Here is an 18,716-nt window from a genome sequence, read left to right on the forward strand (position 1 = left end):
CAGATGCATGCAGTATCACGGGTACAGGTTCTCTCTAATCACACATGTGTGCGTGGACGGCTAGGGTTAAGCCTTTATTTAGAACTTTTGTTTAAAATTTACGAAGCACGTACGATTTAAGTCAAGAGCGACAACCGTACAATAGATTCCATATTTATTCGGTTATTCCTTTGAAAAGGGGTTTTTACTTTTATAACCTCTTGACCAGACTTCATCGTCTTTTTAGGGCATCGGGCTTCAGAGAACCGGTGAAAATAAGAGCCCTGTAGGCTACAGGCAGTATCAGATCGAACGGTCAAGAAAGCATCCTCTGGTCCAGGGGTCCCACCTTAAGTTTGTCCTAATGCTCTGTGACTGCCAATTGTACTAATCAAGTGTCAGATCACGAATGGTCTATTATATTTCCTTTTCCTGGCATAGAGTTTTTTCTTCTTTTTTTTTCCCTTCAGAAAATGGTGTGAAATTCAAGTCTAATATTGATAAAATAATTCAAAATAAACGGAATGGTATGGTAATTCACTTCCGCTTTGGCATATTCGGATATACCAATGGAATTGTACTTGAAAAGGTTTAAAGTATCCCACGATACATAACGAAGGACCAATATTTGCTTAAAACTGATAATGTATCGTACCAAATTTTAAAATGGTATAGTTCAGTACAGGGTACAATTTAAATAGTGCGGTTTCATTATTTGTAAATAGTTTTGATATACAATTGACACCCTTACTTATGTGTTAAGCCATGAATGGTCTATTTCTTTTGTTTTTCCTGGTAGAGCATAATTTTATTGAAAGCAAACCTACGAGGAACATTATGTAGGATGCAAGTGCAAAGTTTACCATCGACTGCCTAAACAGCTAGTAAGTCTGGATGACCTCCCATCAAGGGAAACACACTCTACTCTTAACGCTTATTCACCACATAATAGGTGTAAGATCCCATATCTTAAGTATAGATAAATAATTCAAAGATAGGATTATTAAAAGATCTCACATGGACAATACCCTTATTGTATAATAAAGAAGCAAAAGGAGAACTCCCAAATAGGGAGGTGATCTGAACTCACAATTGAAAACTTAAACCCATGAGTTGGGATTCTCTACCTGCAAGGGTAGAACTGTAGAAAACTATACTCATCATACATTCCTCTACCACATTTCAGGAGGAGAGTTCAACTTTAGTCCACCTTATCATTCCTTAGAGATAAACCTTCCTCTTAAATATCTAATAGGGTATGAGAAAAGTAAATCCCCTGCCCGTGTGGATAGAGGATCCAGATTCTAACCCCATTCTAGTCTGCCTGTAAAGGTTTAGCCTTCAAATATTTTTACCTTTGAAACAATGTTTTTTTCTTTTTTCCTTTTTTGCGTAGAACCTTGAATCAAAGTTGAGTATTTGATTTGATCCAACCTGATTCTATATGATCCTAATTTTAGTCTAGAACTTGACCTTAATTATGGGTTGTTTCATCATTCAGTAGTTAAGGATTGGATTGCAGTCGATGGAAATATATTTCATCATTTTCCAGCTGAAAACGAGGCTCTGATGTTTTTCAAATATATTTCCATCTGATTTTCCTCTTCTAACCATCTCAAGGGTTTGAAGTGCACCAAGATGCTTCTAGTAATCAAACCGATACTCAAAAGAATTTTATACAGTTAAATGAAGAAGCAATTTATCGAGCTGTTGGGTGCCCAATGGAGTCATCGAAGGAAACTAATGGCTCAGCCATTCTCAGATCAATGGATCCAATATTGATGGAAGAATGAATAGAGCCTCTTGACATATCATCAGAGTTAGCATCTCTTCTCACATCTGCTTCCTTTTCAATCAAGATTGCATCCTGAACTTCCTTCAGCACTTCTGACATTGAAGGTCTCATAATCCCATGGGATTGGACACACAACATTGCTTTCTCAGCAATCTTCCAAACTGACTGGATCTCAAATTCATTTCGTAACAATGGGTCAATGATTCCTTGAATGTCCCCACTCTCAATGTGTGTCTTTGCCTGCATTTCAATGTGGTTACAGTCTCAGAGGTGCAAATGAAAACAGATACAGCTACTTCACTACAATAAAGGGCAGACCTGGTGCTGAAAGCTTCGGCACAAGCAAAGTCCGCCCCCACCGGGAGGGGGGAAAGCAGAATCACTAACATAGATGATTCTTTGTATCTTGGGGAGGTAGGGTATTTTTGCATCCTTATGTCTAACATATGAGCCACGCAACCACGTGGCACTCTTTTTTCCAAAAGAGAAAAATGACAGTATCATCTATTGACCATGTTGTTAAATGCAAAAATCAAGCAACCATCTAGTGGAAAGAAAAAGGTTTCAACTTACCCACTGGACAATGTTACGGCAGTTAACGCCAAAGCTCTCATTAGATATTGCTTCTTGACCAGAAATAAGCTCAAGAAGTATGACACCAAAACTATAGACATCGCTTTTTTCTGTCAACTGCTGAGAGATGTAATACCTGTGGATGTTGAGAAGCAAATCAGAAATTTAATGAAAGAAAGAATAAAGATAATAAAACCAATACTGAATACAATGTTAGACAAACATATATATATATATATATATCTAGCCTGAATGGTTTGACTGGCCTTAAACTGCATCATACGTAAGTACTTGCAGCCACTAATGCATCAGTTTATTTAAACAAAGACGGTATCTACAGGAAATAAATAGGATAAATCAGAATAATAACCATAATGTGGTTCCTACTTCATCATATGTACTTAATCTTTCTGTTTTGGGGATAGGGGGCCAGTTTTGCATAGGATTTTAAACCATAGTTGCATGAAGCTGGACTACATGTAGATTCAGGAAGCAATGCAGTTAACACTTAAAAGTCCCAGGTTTACAAATAAAACTGTACCCAATGCTGCCTAATAAATGGTGAGAGTTGGGGTGGCCTGGTTGGTTTAAACTTTGTGAAAGTAGAGATGTCAAAGGATCTGAGCTAGGGCTTCAGGGAACACAATGGAGACTCGGCATCAGACTTTGGGTCAATTGAAAAGATTGGATTAGACAATTCATAGTGGACAGAAACCTGTTGTTGCTAAGGCTTCAAGACATGATGGAGGAATGGGTCAATCCTACTAGTATGTCCGTGATTGGAATTGCATTGCCCTATTCATTGATAAGATTGGACATTCATTGGAAAATTAATCCAACCCTCCAAGTGAATCAAACAGAGAATAATGCACTTCATACGGTTCAGTAGATCGTTGAAATTGCAGTCTCTGTCAAACAAAGAGATAATTATACTGCAAGAGGTCATCTTCAACTTGAGTTTTTGCATTTTGTTACAAAATCCTGAATTAATAGTGACACCCAGAGTGAAGAGCCTTACTCAGGATCTAGATATCCTACGGTTCCCCGAACAATGCTCGAGACATGAGAAGCTCCATCCACTGCAAGTTTTGATAGGCCAAAGTCTGAGACCTTTGCTTTCATGTGCTTGTCAAGAAGGATGTTACTGCTTTTCAGATCCCTATGGATAATGGTCGGAACACAGCCTGTATGAAGATACTCAATCCCTGAAAGAAATTCAAGTTTATATTAACCAGATTAAGTTACCTAGAGGACAGTTAGGCTTTCAACAATAAAATTGGAAGTAACCCATGGCTATTAACCTTTTGCAGCATCTTCAGCAATCTCTAGGCGCTTGAGCCAACCAATGCTACTCTCAATTGTTAAAGGTCCTGGAAGATTTACGTGTAGATGAAAGATTAGGAATTCAGATTCAGTCCAGTCCAAATCAATCCTGGGGGATACTGGATAATGGATCCACCAGTCCACACAGAAAGACTAATGATGTTACAAGGATCAATAAGGATTATCTTTTCCAGTACTTATCTGAATCTGATGATCCACACAATCCAATACAAGTTTCATAACCAGGTTGATAAAAAATTAAGCTGTTCCTGACGAAAAAGACAAATGTCATTACCATAAAGACGTTCCTTCAGAGTTCCATTATGCATGTACTCATAAACAAGGATACTCTTCCCTTGTTCTTGACAGTACCCCAGAAATTGAACCAGGTTCCGGTGATGTATCCTGGAAAGTAGAGTTACCTGAATCAAATAGATGCTTCAGTCACTTAAAGGCAGAGTGCTCCCAATGACAATTGGGATATATCAATGATCAGACTTATAAGCTCGCTCTTGGCATATGGTTTATGCAGATGATAATGTTAGGTGGATAAGATAAAAGCAGGTCTTAAGATAAGCAAACAAAGGCAATGTAACTTATAGCCACATGGGACAGTTAACAAGGAGATGACTTTTGAGAGGGAGATTCTACAGTGATTCCTTTAGATATGGAAGCTCAATCATAAACAAAGAAGGTTATATAAAGGATGATGTTGTGCAGAGAGTAAAATAGGATGCATGAAGAGAAGTGTGTCAAGAGTGATGTTTGATAAAAAAAAATTCTTTTAAAAGCTTAAACAAAAATTTTATAGGACTATCATACAACCGGCTAAGATGTATGGCATCAAATGTTGGGCAGTGAATGACATCACATAAATAAACTAGGTATGACATGGATGAGGATGTTGAAAAGATTTTATGGCAAAACTAGGAAGGAAAAGGTTAGGAATGACCATATTAGTGTCGGTTGTAACCAGATTCAATACATGATAAGCTACAAGAGAGTTGTTTTGAGGTGGCAAGATCATGTTCAACAGAGTCCTTGAGATGTGCCAGTACAGAGGAGTGTTTTGGTTCAGATTGAAGCGAATAAAACAACCATGGATGACCTAAAATAGCACGGAAGTGGTGAGGAATGACATGCATAGCTTAGGACTCATATCATGTATGACTTCAAATGAAGCTGATTGGAGAGAAGGATCCATGCAGTCAACCCCATTTATTTGGGATAGAACTTGGAAGATTAAACACCACAAGAGTGACTTTAGTGATGCGCATATAACAACAACACATACATAATCAATAACAATTCAACTCACCTCATTTGAAAATTCACGCTTCCCTTGATAGGAATTGCTGGTTAGAACTTTGACTGCAATTTCCTTTCCATCTTTCATCTTCCCATAGTAAACCACTCCGAAGCCGCCTGAACCAATTTTCTTCTCAAATTTATTGGTGGCATCTTCAATTTCAGAAAAAGCAAAGCAATGTGCAGCTTCAGTGGCAACATCACTCAAGGAAGACAGTGGTCTCTGGGGAGGCAATGGAGGCGGAAGCTTCTCTGAAATAAAAGGAAAGCAGAAAACATTGTCTGACTCAATTTACAAACTCAATGGACAGAAGAGGGATAAGGAAACTTGGGCATGTCCAATCGAACCTTCATTATTATTTTTGTTTGCTCCCTGGTGAAAATAATATAGCGCAGTAGCAATAAGTAGCACAGCAGCTCCAATGACTGATCCAATAACTGCTTTAGTGTGGCTCCTTAGGTTCCTCGCTTTATGAAGATTTATATTTCCTGAATAACTGTGAAGCACCAAAATAGAACAGAAATAGAAGTACATTACACAATCAATTCAAAATATAAACTAAAATCCATTATAATTGTAAGATTGATATATCAAACATAGTACAAGAATATTGTGATTTTATCACAGTATCACACTATCTGATCCAATCATTATTATAACGGGGATCCTTTATCTTCTTTCTTTTTCTTTTTTCTTTTCTTGACAGTTCCACTTTTTCATTTTTGTGAATTAAAAAGTTGCAGGTTCAAATGGTATTCCTTGCCTCTTTCTTAACATCTACCAATAGAGTTGTGTCACCAAATCATTTTTCACCATGAATTCGCCACAAAAAAATTATCACTAGTTTCCACTTCTCTCGATCTAAAGGACACAACGTTAGAGTCAACATAGCCTTATTCCAGCTTAACATAATGACTTGACAATATAAAATAATAAAATTCCAAGTCTATCCTAAGCCAAGAGGATGGGAGGAACCTACAACCCCGGACAAGCGCACGCGCCTTGGGGGGAGGGGGGGGGGTTAAATCTGCCATCCTGTTGCTAAATAGCCTTCACCACCTACTCCCTCACCCTCCTCTGATGGCACTTCTTAGAACTGTTGACAGTTTTTACAGTTTGACTTTCCCTGTTCCCTGTCCTGGAGTCCTTCAAACTTTAGCTCAAGGGGTACCATGCAGGTTTTGAAACCAATTCCAATGACGAATAACATAGCAGACTATACTGCATGCAATGCATGAGAGGTTCATCTTAGGAAACATCTTTCACTATGACTCGGTTTCCTGTAGGTTTTTATCCCCATAAAAAGAATGTTATTTCATTGTAATAACATATACTGAGATAAGATGGCGATTTGTCTTAGGCATACCCCTTGTAACCCAAGCTATACAATTCGGGGTCATATTTTCCAAATATTGTGGTTGTGAATCATCAAATTACTATGAAAACGCTCAGTCGTCTGTGACTTCACAACTTATTATGAAAACACTCAGTCGTCTGTGATGTGTCTTAGGTGTACCCATTGTAACCCAAGCTATATATTTACTGGTCAGATTTTCCAAATTTTATGGTTGTGAATCACCAAAATATTATGAAACACTCAGTCAAGTCTTTGGCTACCAAAATTTGGTATGCAGAAGGATCCCAATCATTTGAAGTCATCAGCAAGAATGCAAATCTTCTAAATTTAAAATTATCCAAAATGAATTTAATTTATTGATGAGAAACTGATCACCTAAATGACCATAAAAGCACTACCATAGATTACCAAATATGTAAAAAGAAAATAAACAGATTAAAAAATCTCTGGTAAATTATAGGAAGTGAGCATGAGTTGCATTTGGTGGTTTAATATAAAGATCAGATTCCTATAATAACTAGATTAAAAACCAGGTATAGAATAAATACCCACTTCAAAATCAGATCCTTTTCGAGAAGACCTCTTGGAACTGTCCCAGATAAACTATTATTCTGCAAGTATCTGCAACCATCAGAATCTGTAAGTAAAAAAGGGAATTTGAGCATGGTCAGGTTCTTTTTGGGAAAGGAACCCTAATTAGTTGTTGAGAAACATTTTGATATTTAACACCCCCGGCAAGAAAAAAATAGATATATAATCTCCAATAACCCTACTTATAGCCCTAATAATAGGTTGTGGATAATATTAGGGGAAGAAACACTATGTGGTCCAGAAAGAAATGAAAAAAATCAATATATCTAAAGAAAATGCCCCAAAAAAAAAAAAAATTCAGGATCATGCTTTGATTATTGACAGATTCCACAAGAGCCATAATTCAAATTTCTTTATAAAACAAGCCCTATTCAACGATTCTCTACAAAATGATCACTTAAGCAGGCTTTTCACAACTTGGAAACTGGTACAACCCAACTACATAAATGTTATTTCCTATAAGCTAGGAGAGAACATGCTACAAGAATCACAAAAATTCTTTCTGCAGAATCCTTTTTTCTTTTCCTGGAGTGCATTTCTGGTACAGGCAGAGTTTTGCTCACATAAGGCTATTGTAATTATTTGGATCCATACTACAGTCAGCAGCTGCAAAGAAATTCTCATCAAATCTAGTAATAAGAGCCATGAACTATCATCGTTCAGAAGTTCCCTCAAATTTGGGTCTCATAGAAACTGATAATTCAGGAAGTACTTACAATTCCTTCAAATCTTGTAGGTCTGCTAAAGACGAAGGCAGATCACCACCCAACCGGTTGTTCTCGAGATGACTATGACAAACAGAAACAAAAGCATGATCATGATCAATTTTAGGGGGTAAAAGGCCAAAAAGAAGAAGGAAAGCAGCTAGTTTTTACATTCTTTTTAAGTTCACGCATCCAGTAAAAGAAGGTATTGGACCTGTGAGTGAGTTTCCATCAAGCCATCTGCAGCCACATGATTAGTAGTCATTGATACCAGGGAAACCAATTAAACATGAGGAATCTGTTAACTGACTTTGAAACTTACAACTCAACTAAGCCTGTCAATTCTGTTAGCTCCAAAGGAATATTTCCTGTCAAATTCTTCCTCGACAAGAAACTGTTAAGATATCCGAAAGGAAAATAGTACATAAATCAATTGCAATAAATTTGACTGTTAGGAGCAGAACAAAATCTCAACAGAAGTAAGATGAATGACTTGGAAGTGTGGAGAAAAGATTACATTGCATTTATCCTTGGCTGTGGATCCAAGTTACATTGCACCCATGACCACGGAACTGGCAAGCATGGATCACCACCCTCTTGTGCCCAATCTGCACCTGAGTAGTGTGAAACTAATTTTGCAATAATTGTTCCTGTAGGGAATGAAGCATTCCATCAGTACTGCCTACCATTCAAAGAGACATTACGAGATACATATCCATCCAATCACCAGTAATAACTGTACATTTAAAGATGTGGCAGTAGTCCTTCGGGCAAAATAATATAATTCAAAAGAGTCCATGGCATTCAAGTAGTCAAATATATACCATCACGAGAACCATCATTTATCCGCAGGTATTTATTTATCTCCATTGCATTCAAGAGCGGTCCCCTGGATGAGTCAGAAGTTTTTATGAATTTAAAACTCAATACAAAGGGAAGCGTTATGTTGGGTATTCCTGGTTGGTACAGTCGATCTTTTCCCTGAGCATTTTCTTGAATATTGACTGCAGCTTTGGTGATTTCAGGTGCACCAGGGAGGATAAGCCTAAATTTCCTAGTCTCATTTGGACTCAAATTTTCAATTTCAGCAAAATACGTGCACGCCCACCCAGAACCTGGGAAGCCATCCAAGTTCAAGCGGTAAGTCAACCCTCCAATTGTACCAACAACAGCTGTCTGCATCACTTTTTCTGGTGGTCTATTATTTCTGTTAACATCAATAGGCATGGTAGTTGAGATTTTCTCGGTGCCTGCTGCAACATCTACAAGATAATTTGCCTTCTTCAAAGAATCAGACTCCCATATTCTATCAAATGGATCATCTGGATACCTAAAAAAAAATTATAACAGAAAAGTAAAAATAAAAATAAATTCATTGAAAAAAACACATTCAAAAGAGCTATCACTCTAGCTTATTTTACGCAATTTTTGTAATCACCTAGTTCTAAATAATGTATTAGAATAACTGAATAAGAGTACTGTATACAAATCAATCAGGCCATATCAGTCTTGCCTTTTATTCAACCAGAGAGCTAAAAAACCAAAGAAGCAATCATAATTAGACAGAGCACAAAGGCCATAGGGAGTAAGCACTTTTAAGCATAGATTGAGACATACCTCACTGGAGCATCACTATCAGCACCAAAGTTAATTCTTGCAGATGTGCTTAGGAAAAACTGATTTTCGAAATCCGTATAGTAAACTGAACCATTAAATGGCCGAAGCTCAAGTGTAGAGACAAATGGTTTCCCAGTTGTAGCATTGGATACACACACACTGATTGTGGGGAAAGAAGCCAAGAATATCAACTCTCTAACCTCAACAGTATTAGCATCCGAAATCACAATTGTTGACCAATAAGTAGCCCCCAGTGATAGATCAAATTTTGGGTACACATTACTATTGTCAAAGTTACCATACAAGAATGTTGTCCTTACAAGGTAACGTGTTCTAGTCTCAACATGGAGTGTGTAACAATACTTTCTATTATCTGCTGGGAAGTGCCGCAGTGTTGTATATTGCTTTTGAGTCTCATTTGCAACAGATATATTAGCTGTTTCACCATAATGAAATGTGTCATCAGGGACCCACTCAAGCCCAATCTCATCGGTGAACTTCTCCTTTCCTCCACAGTCTATGCTTACAAAACCTGCTTCACATGATCAGATGTGTTATTACAGCAAAGCAAAAAATTTGTGGAGTAAAATAGATCATTCAGAGACTCTTTCTGCACAAAAGATTGAGGTCAAACAATAAAACCAACTTAGGAGGATGTTCTACAACAGCAGAGTTTATGATTCTCAAGAGTCATACAAATTTGTTAGAAGGATGACATCTGTTAAGGGAGGGCAATAAGACAGTTACCAAGTCAAGTTTGTATATGAGCTAACTGAGCAAGGGATTGTTAGACGCCAGATCTGTTTTAGGAATTCTATTTGTGACTAGTTCGTGATGGCCTTCCTTTCATTAGTTGGGTTTTTCTTTTGTAGATCTTTTATTTAGGGTATCTCATATTTTGTCTACCGCCTATATGCATCTCTCTGTACCAATAAACCCAGAATCTGGAACTACTTCCTGCAGGGGGGGAGACGAAATTGATGTAAGACATGGAGCATAAGAGAGTTGCTGAAAACGTGATAGACTCAGCTTTTGTCCACAATGGTACCCTGAAATTTATTTATGTAGTTATATGCATCTCTCTGTACCGTTGTTTCGAACTCCTGACACTAGGGCAGTTTTAGAGGTCCGAGTTTAACATTTACTTAGTACGATTTCAATGCTAATGCTAGTCTTTAGCCGTGCTGAATGTTATTCCTGTTCTTTGGGTTCCTAGTTTATGCCATTTGAGTGTAAGTAAGTAATGTTGCTATCAACTTTTATCTAGTCTTTGGGAGATCAAAAAAATTCCGTTAGGCATCCCTTTCATCAACCCGCCAGTTTAGATTCAATCCCATATCTTCCATTAAACCACATGAATCATCAAACTATCTTTACCCTCTGGCTGTATCCTCCATCAAATTCTAGCCAAAAAAGAAAGAAAAAACCATAGACAGTACAAAAATCTTAACTTAGATAAACTCATGGGATGGGAAACCAGGGCCGTTAGTCTTTAGCCGTAACTCCTCTTTCTGTCTAAGAAGCACTACACTTTTAGGCTCATGCATGCAGACAGTGCAATATGAGATTTCAAACAGAAGTTCATAAAACATAAGGATCACAACACCTAGAAATGTCTTTAGATTTATCAGAGAAAACAGAGTGGCCATGATCTTTTCAAGCACTCAAGAAACAGAGCAGGAAAAGATGAACAGAGAGAGAGAAAGAAGGTGATAGCAACGTACCAGGCATCTGAGCATTGTTGGGGTAGATGAAGAAAATGAGGTAAGGTAAAAGGAAAACGAGAGACCTCGCCTCCATTTTCTGCAGTCTGAGTGGCTCTTGCAGAGAGTAGAGAATCAGTGAAGGATAATCAAGAAGGTCGAGTTCTCAGCAATGGCAGAAAAGTATATGTGAGAAGTGAGAAACAGACAGAGAGTAGGAGCTTTTTAGGAGATGGAGAGACCTTTGGGCTGTTGGGCTCCTTAGCTTTACAATTAGTTTTCACTATATTCAAGAAAGAACAAATGCTTCTGTTTCAGCTTCTGCTTCAGCTTCTGCTTCATGGGAGAGAGAAGTGAAGAAAGATGAAATAGAAAAAAGAGTCTCTGGGGGTCCCACTCCCCAAATCCCAGTGAGCCCCATAGCAATTAAGCTTCACAACAGCTTTTTCCCGTTTAAGAATCTTTTGCTCCGACTAACCACTCTCTGGATTCTACAGAGAAGAAAGGCAAGGCATCGAATTGATTTTGAATATACCATGTCGCAGCCGATACCGATACGAAAGAAACAAGAAGAATGAGTGATCTGTGTCATATCATGTCGGTGCCGGATTGTGGGCTTCGCTACCAGGCCCACCTGCTACATTGACGCAGCTTCTCGCCTCACATGGAACGTACAGTGGAAGCATGGCAGTCACCACCCAACTTTTTATTTTTGGAATCTAACTTTACCAAGAAAAGAAAATAATTTTGGGAATCTCACTACCCGGTTGCGCCACCCTACAACAGCGCACATGCTCATGTGAACAGGTCACGATTTCATACGTGTAGACTGGCTCACACGCTTTCCATTGCCTTACACTCTATCAAATTTATTGGATAGAAAAGAAAGTAAAAGGAAGAATTTATGTGAATGTGTGTAATACCTAATACGTATTTATATGGGTAAAAATGTACTTTATGGTGATTTTCTTCGTGCATGGCAATTTACTTTTATATTATTATCATTTTAAGTTTTTTTTTTCACGTAAAAAATATGATGATATCTATCATATGAGCAACACTTAGATGTTTATCTATTTTTTGTTTTCCTTCAATGACAAGATCACAATGTAGTTTACCTATGCTACAATGTAGTTTACCTATGCTAAATTGCAATGCTGGTACGTCTCTTCATATATGATATTTTTTAATTCAAAAATTATAAATCGATTTTTTCTAGATTTATTTAAAGGTTTTGCTTTTGTCAAAGTTCAAAGAAACTTCCCAAAGGAACTTTACATTTCTCAAAACACATAAATAAACTATAAAAAGTTACAATGATAAACCAACTTTGCATAAAGAGAACAACTACTACTCATAACCCATTCTTTTTTGCAGCTTTACTTTCTACACCCAAGGCCAACGAAGAGACTTTTTCCTTTGAAACCTTTGTCTCGAATCTCAACAGCTTTATCGAAGGATTTTCTGTGTCTTCTTTCGAGTGTATGTGAGTTAATTTGATTTCAGAATCTCAAGTTAAAAAAGACTTTTGTCTTCATCAAATCGTGCCAAGTAGTGGTTTTAACTTTTAACCTTGGAGTGCTGTGTGAGATATCCTTCCTCAGCCCACCTAAAGGCTTCACATTCTATGAACTCCAATCCCCTAAGCCCAGCTCGTCTTGAAGATTCATATATATATCAATAAAACAATAAAACATTTAAAAAAAAAAACTCATCACCTTCACCTGGTGGAGGCCCACCGTAGTGTATGGTTGTAAAGCCGTCAGGGAGAGGGGTGCAGTCAGGGAGCAGAAAGTGCACCCTTCTCCCCGACGACGGGAAGATGATCCGGACTCTGCCATGATGACCTATTTTGAATTGAAGTGAAATCCGAAGGGCCCACTCCCCAAATCCCGAGCAGCCGATACGGATACGGGTAAGAGAAAGAAAGAAAAAGGAAAAAAAGATATTTTATTTGAATTGTGATGGTCCGATACAGCTCCACTCATTGAAGGAAGCATTACCAGATATATATGGGCTTTGCCACCAGGCCCACCTGCTACACTGACGCAGGTTCTCACATGGTCATGTGAACAGGTCTGAGGTCTCCCTTTCACACTATGTGAAAGAGAGACTAGACTGGCTCACGCGGTTTCCTTTGCTTTAAGTGCCCAAAAATTCTTGTCTCTGTCAAATTTACTTGCTGTTTTTCCACTTCAGAGAAGGAAAGCATTAATAACATTTAGTCAGCGAAAGAGAGTTATGAAAAAAAGACTATGGGCTACTGAGTCAATTTCAAGATAATGGAAGGAGATGGATGAAGAAGGAATTTCTTCCTACCAAGGGGTATTTTAGTATTTAGTTAACAATAGTATTTTAGTAATTTTTCTTCTTAAATTGCATAAAAAAAATGTATATTTAACATTAGGAGTTAAAACCTCAAAGTTAAATTGATTTTATGAAAAGGGTAAAATTGGTCTTTTGAATTTTTGTTTAGTGATGACTTCATCATATAACCCCAATTCTTAATAATAAAGAGGCACTTGTGATTGATTTTTTCTTTAAGGATAGTAGATGTAATTAATTGTAAATTCAAGGAGTCTACATATAATTTCTTCCTATATTTTATATATATTTGGGTAGACGAGAAAGTAAAAGGAGATTTTATATAGCCTATGTGATATACATTTATGTAAGAGACCACTTTTGAATGATATAAGAGACCTAAGCATCATCGACACCCTGTTCTCAACATCTTCTGCAACCAGATGCTGCACTAAGCTTGACAATTAGCAAATCCAGAGAGATGAAAGGAATGGTTAAGAATGGGAAGTGGAGAGATTTTCTTAGAAACGTGAACACTGATTGGGTTGATGATAAAATAGAATCCTATGTTACGAATAGCGATTCAATTGATGATGAAGAAAGAGAATTATTGGTTCAATTCTCCACTACAACGATAGAAAAAAGGATTGACGAAATTCTATTGAGTCTGACTCAGTGATTATATTTCTCATTGGCATTACCCTCAAAACAAATACAATCAAATCAATTCTTCTGTCAACAACGTTCTATTTTACACCAAAGATACAACATAAATTCTTGAGGATGAAACTAATCCAGGAAATAACAATCGGCATTAGAAAAAACAAGGGACATATAAGAGCTGTCAGTTTTACAGACCTTGTGAGGTGACTAACTGCTTCATAGTCAACAAATTTATAGAATGAACCCATTGATGGGCATTACAATCTGTAGTCCTACAACAAGAACACCAGTGGCACAAAATGAGAACTTTCCCAAAAAGCGATCATGGCTGCAGAAGGGCAACCCAAAAAAAATCTGCAAATGTTGCTTGCTGGAGTATACAATGTGCAATCTTCTGATGCATCAACCTTTGACACAATTCCACAAGATGGGACAAGTTGATGGTCCAATGGCATGTCAGTAGTCCCTCCCTGATGCATTTCTGTATAAATATGCACTCATTCATTTACAATACCAATATCACATGCCTACCAAATAACATACTCTGGATTAAATGCTAAGGCTTCTCTGTATATCATCTCCTTCATCTGATCCTCTGTTAAGGCCTGTCTCTCAAACTCAAAAGAAAAGGGCTCAGGGCAGATCGGTTCATCAGCGATATCATGTAATCTTGCCAGGTAAGGATGAGCAAGTGCTTCTTCAACTGCAGCCAAAGACAAAGATAACATTCAGATATGATATAAGTCAAAAGAAGATTTAAAACACAGAACATAATCCATTATTCAATGTTTTCACTGAGTATACACTTTTCATATAATTATCCTGCTTCATCCATGTCATTGCTAAAGTTGGAACCATTGTGGTGTTTTTTTGCCTCAGTTAAAGCCATTAATTTGTTCATGAAAATAAAAACCATAAAACAAAGCAATCATCTAAGCTTCCAAAGAGCTTCCCCTTCATATATTGTCATACATGATATAATATTGCTAGGTCACTGAGAAAAATGCACCACTCTTCACTATAAGCAAGATAGTACACACTACACATAACCCATACGCTTAAAAACATGAAAAATGTTATCAGCTAATGAGGGAAACTTCACCAGTGAGTTCATAATTCTTATTACTAAATTTCTTCACAAGTATCACTATTCTACAAAGGATATCAAACATACTATACAATATTTTTTTAGGGATGCTGTTTGTTTATATTTGTCTCACAGCTGAAAGAATCCATCATGCATAGTTTGGAAGGACAACAGACTAACTGACGTGCTTCCCTATTATTATGTTTCACTAATTTGGTTTGGACCTCTGGAGAATCATTGTTTTTATTTTCCTTCAGTTTTTCCTTTTTTCTGTTTACTAGGTAATGCAAAATTGTTTAATAGTCCATCAACTTTATAATGCACTAGTCATTTTACTGATAAATCAACCAGACACTACGTTTTTCCAACACTCAAAAATTCTTTGAAATAGGTTGGATGCCTTTTTTGTTTCCCTCATCAAGGGAAAGGGGGATAAGTGCAAAAATTGTTTCATTTAAAAGATGAAAGTTAGATAATTTAGATACCCTTGGAGTCCTAAGCCTTAGTAATCACAGCTTTCAATTTTTTTCACAAGCATTGTGATTAGTGAAGCTTCATCATAGACAAACTACGTCAATCATAACTAGCTATCAATTGGTCATATCCAGCACATGGATATTAAACTACCACTTGCAAAAAAAAAAATACCTGTGATTCTTTTGGTGGGGTCAAATGTCAACATTTTCTCAATAAGGTCAAGGGCATCTGGATGAACATGGGCAAATATCTTTGCAAATGGCTGGCGAGGATGAGGGGAAAGTTGTCGAATAAATTTCCTTGCATCTTCATTCCGAATAAACCCAAGCTCAGATTCATTTGGTGTGCCGAGAAGCTGAAGTTGAAAATTAAGTATAAGCATCAATTCACAAAAGAAATGTAATATAATAGATTACAAAACCATAAAACCATCATCAGAAATTATGCTTCACACGTTCCTTCATATATTTAAGAATTTCAGGTTCGAAAGCTCCAGATAACAGAAGACTTAAAACCCCCCAACCCAGCTGCTTCATCATCAACATGAATAAAAACAGATGAATAAAAAGTTTGGGAATCCACCTCAACTAAACAAGTATGCACAACTGCGTCAAATGTTTAAAATTCCAACCAAAACTCATGTTTCCCTAGGTGTCAAAATCACACCCAGTTGAAATCTCAAACAGCTTGCTTGTCTTAGAGGTGTGACTGGAAGAAATTATACTGTGAGTACATATGTCTTTGTTTAGTCCAGGCATCACCGAATGAGGATGAGGCCTGTTGTCAAAGCTAAAAAAAGGCATTGCTAGTTACATCCTAATTTGCTTTAATTTTTCCTCTTCTTTTTCCTCAAAGGAAATAAAAATCCAAAGCCTAACCACAATGCTGAAATTGAGAAGCAGAAAATCCTAATTAATAAATACAATGTTTCTTCTGAACATTGTCTTACCTCCGTCAGCAAACGCATCTGATGCACATGATCTCTACCAGGAAATAATGGTCTCCTATTCATGAGCTCCATAAAGATGCAACCCACAGACCACACATCAATTGCAGCAGTATAATCTGATGAGTTCAGCAACAATTCGGGGGCTCTGTACCATCTGGTGACAACATATTCTGTCATAAACTCATTCTCTGAAGTTGGCCGAGCAAGACCGAAGTCACAGATCTTCAGATCACAATTTGCATTCAGCAAGAGGTTGCTGGGTTTTAGATCTCTGTGAATTACATTTGCAGAATGTATATACTTCAGCCCTCGAAGGATCTGATACAAGAAATACTGCAAAGAGGGAAATTCCAAAGGAAACATCATGTTAAAAACTAGAGAGGCCCAATACTCCTTAATTGAGAGTACAGATCATCAAACTATCACTGGACTGAAGGAGAAGTTTGAGAAGAAGTATTTACCTGGCTGTGCTCTTCTGACAACTGTTGATTGGAGCGAATTATTTGGTGAAGATCAGTGTCCATGAGTTCAGTGGCAATATAGACATCACAAAAAGCACTTCGTACAGGTGGAGGAATAACATCCCTTATTCCAATGACCTGTAAAACATAGACTGTTTTATCAGTTTTGACAAGATAAGAAGCAACACTTTGTTTATGACTGTGACCAGAATAAAGATCAATTCAAATAAAGGCTTTATTTCATAAACATGAATATTTCAAGGATTGACCCCAAGAAAATTATAAGAACGTGAAGGATAAAGCTTCAACTCATTGGTCTTAAACAGAGTGGTCGGTACCAGCTAATTCATTGAAAATATCCCACTTAACAATATTGATGTATGACAATGAAAGAACATACAAATCAAGAAGCGCTTAGCAAAAATTATAACAATGAAGATCGACGTTCAAACATAAACACAGCCAGAAGCAATAACTTAAAACACACCATTAACAGAAAAAATAAGAAGTCGAACACAAAAATAATCATACTTTGACAATAGACAAATTGCATAATCATAAATACAATGTTTAATTATGGATGACCATTTTCTAACCAAAAAAAAAAATTGGATGACCATTAACGTTTCTAAGCTAAAAGTATAAATTAGACTAGATATAGAAAGGGGTCTGTAACCCATGGTAGTGTATCCCAATCTATACTCTTCTTCTTCAACCTATGTCAGCCAAATTAATTTTCTTCTTCTTCTTCTTCTTTTTAATTTTTCTTTTCTTGCTTCTTCCCCCCCCCCCCCCCCTTCCTTTTCCCTTCACATGTGTCAAAGCAATATAAGTTCCAAGACTGAAATTCACCAACCAACCGTGAATTGTTGTAATTATGAAAAATCCTTGAAAACCCATCTCTTACCAGATAACGTGCCTCATGAACCATTAAAGTAAATTGTTTCCAACAAAGCTACTCAAAAATCGAAGTCGCTTCTTTTAATTTCTACTTGAGAAGGCAGGGAAGAGAATAATGTATCGGTTTGAGATCAAAGCAACCATCATTGTAGCTCAGAAACTTTCACAAACCCTATTAGTCAGGCGTACGGAAACCACAAGAAGAAAAAAAATGATGCTTGAGTAAACAAGCCAAGGGAGATAGTGAATTTTTGAAGAAAAAAAAAATGAAGACTTGACATACATTCTCGTGATCTAAATGTCGCAGGAGCTTAATTTCACGAAGTGTCCGTTTAGCATCCATGTGATTGTCAAACGCATTGGCTATTTTCTTGATAGCAACCATTTCATTCGTCTCCGAATTCAATACAGAACTGAAATAGACGAAACCAAATCAACAATTAATGAAACCCCTTAATTACAGACCAAAAAAAGGCGTTAACTACAATAAATTTTAAAAAAAGAATAAGAAAGTAAGAGAAAGGTTTCACTGTACCAGACTATTCCATAAGCGCCACGTCCGATGGGCATTATCGGAGGGCGATACTTGGAGGTGATCTCGAACAGATTACCGAAGATATTGAATTCATTAAATCGTCCTCCATGTGTGGGAACGACCGGAAAATCTGCCACCGGAGTGGCGCTGGTGTTTTGAGAAGCATCCGTCATCGCAGAATCAACAGCTCCTTGCATCTTCGCTCTCTCGTTCTCCTCTCTCTGTCTCTGATCTGAGTCTTGTATGTTCAGATCAATCAATCGGAGAAGAAGTAGAGATTTTCGGATGGAACGGTAATGGTGGTGGTGGTGGTGGTATCTGCTTTTATCTGGATGAAAGTCAAACATGGAGAGACAAAGTTGTCCTCCTTTTCAGGTAGTTCCGAGCAA

General features: G+C 37.3%; 2 protein-coding genes across 2 annotated transcripts; both read right to left on the bottom strand.

Annotated features, from left to right (window-relative positions):
* Window positions 1-1,093: 1,093 nt before the first annotated feature.
* Window positions 1,094-11,363, bottom strand: LOC149027062 (Leucine-rich repeat protein kinase family protein). The gene is made up of 15 exons (XM_089158733.1): window positions 10,973-11,363; window positions 9,249-9,780; window positions 8,456-8,961; window positions 8,149-8,281; window positions 7,954-8,025; window positions 7,803-7,871; window positions 7,644-7,715; window positions 6,889-6,957; window positions 5,327-5,475; window positions 4,989-5,230; window positions 3,966-4,092; window positions 3,649-3,717; window positions 3,366-3,552; window positions 2,348-2,483; window positions 1,094-2,014 (listed from the first exon to the last, which is right to left on the bottom strand). The coding sequence occupies exons 1-15, from the start codon at window positions 11,046-11,048 to the stop codon at window positions 1,679-1,681; spliced, it is 2,775 nt and encodes a 924-aa protein (XP_089014859.1). The 5' UTR covers window positions 11,049-11,363; the 3' UTR covers window positions 1,094-1,678.
* Window positions 11,364-13,772: 2,409 nt separating this feature from the next.
* LOC149027063 (mitogen-activated protein kinase 3-like) lies at window positions 13,773-18,716 on the bottom strand. The gene is made up of 6 exons (XM_089158745.1): window positions 18,328-18,716; window positions 18,076-18,205; window positions 16,893-17,030; window positions 16,432-16,764; window positions 15,654-15,837; window positions 13,773-14,621 (listed from the first exon to the last, which is right to left on the bottom strand). The coding sequence occupies exons 1-6, from the start codon at window positions 18,672-18,674 to the stop codon at window positions 14,446-14,448; spliced, it is 1,308 nt and encodes a 435-aa protein (XP_089014871.1). The 5' UTR covers window positions 18,675-18,716; the 3' UTR covers window positions 13,773-14,445.

The sequence above is a fragment of the Hakea prostrata genome, chromosome 1 (assembly GCF_041222555.1).
Source record: "Hakea prostrata isolate BN-2017 chromosome 1, UWA_Hpros_2, whole genome shotgun sequence".
NCBI classification, from domain to species: domain Eukaryota; kingdom Viridiplantae; phylum Streptophyta; class Magnoliopsida; order Proteales; family Proteaceae; genus Hakea; species Hakea prostrata.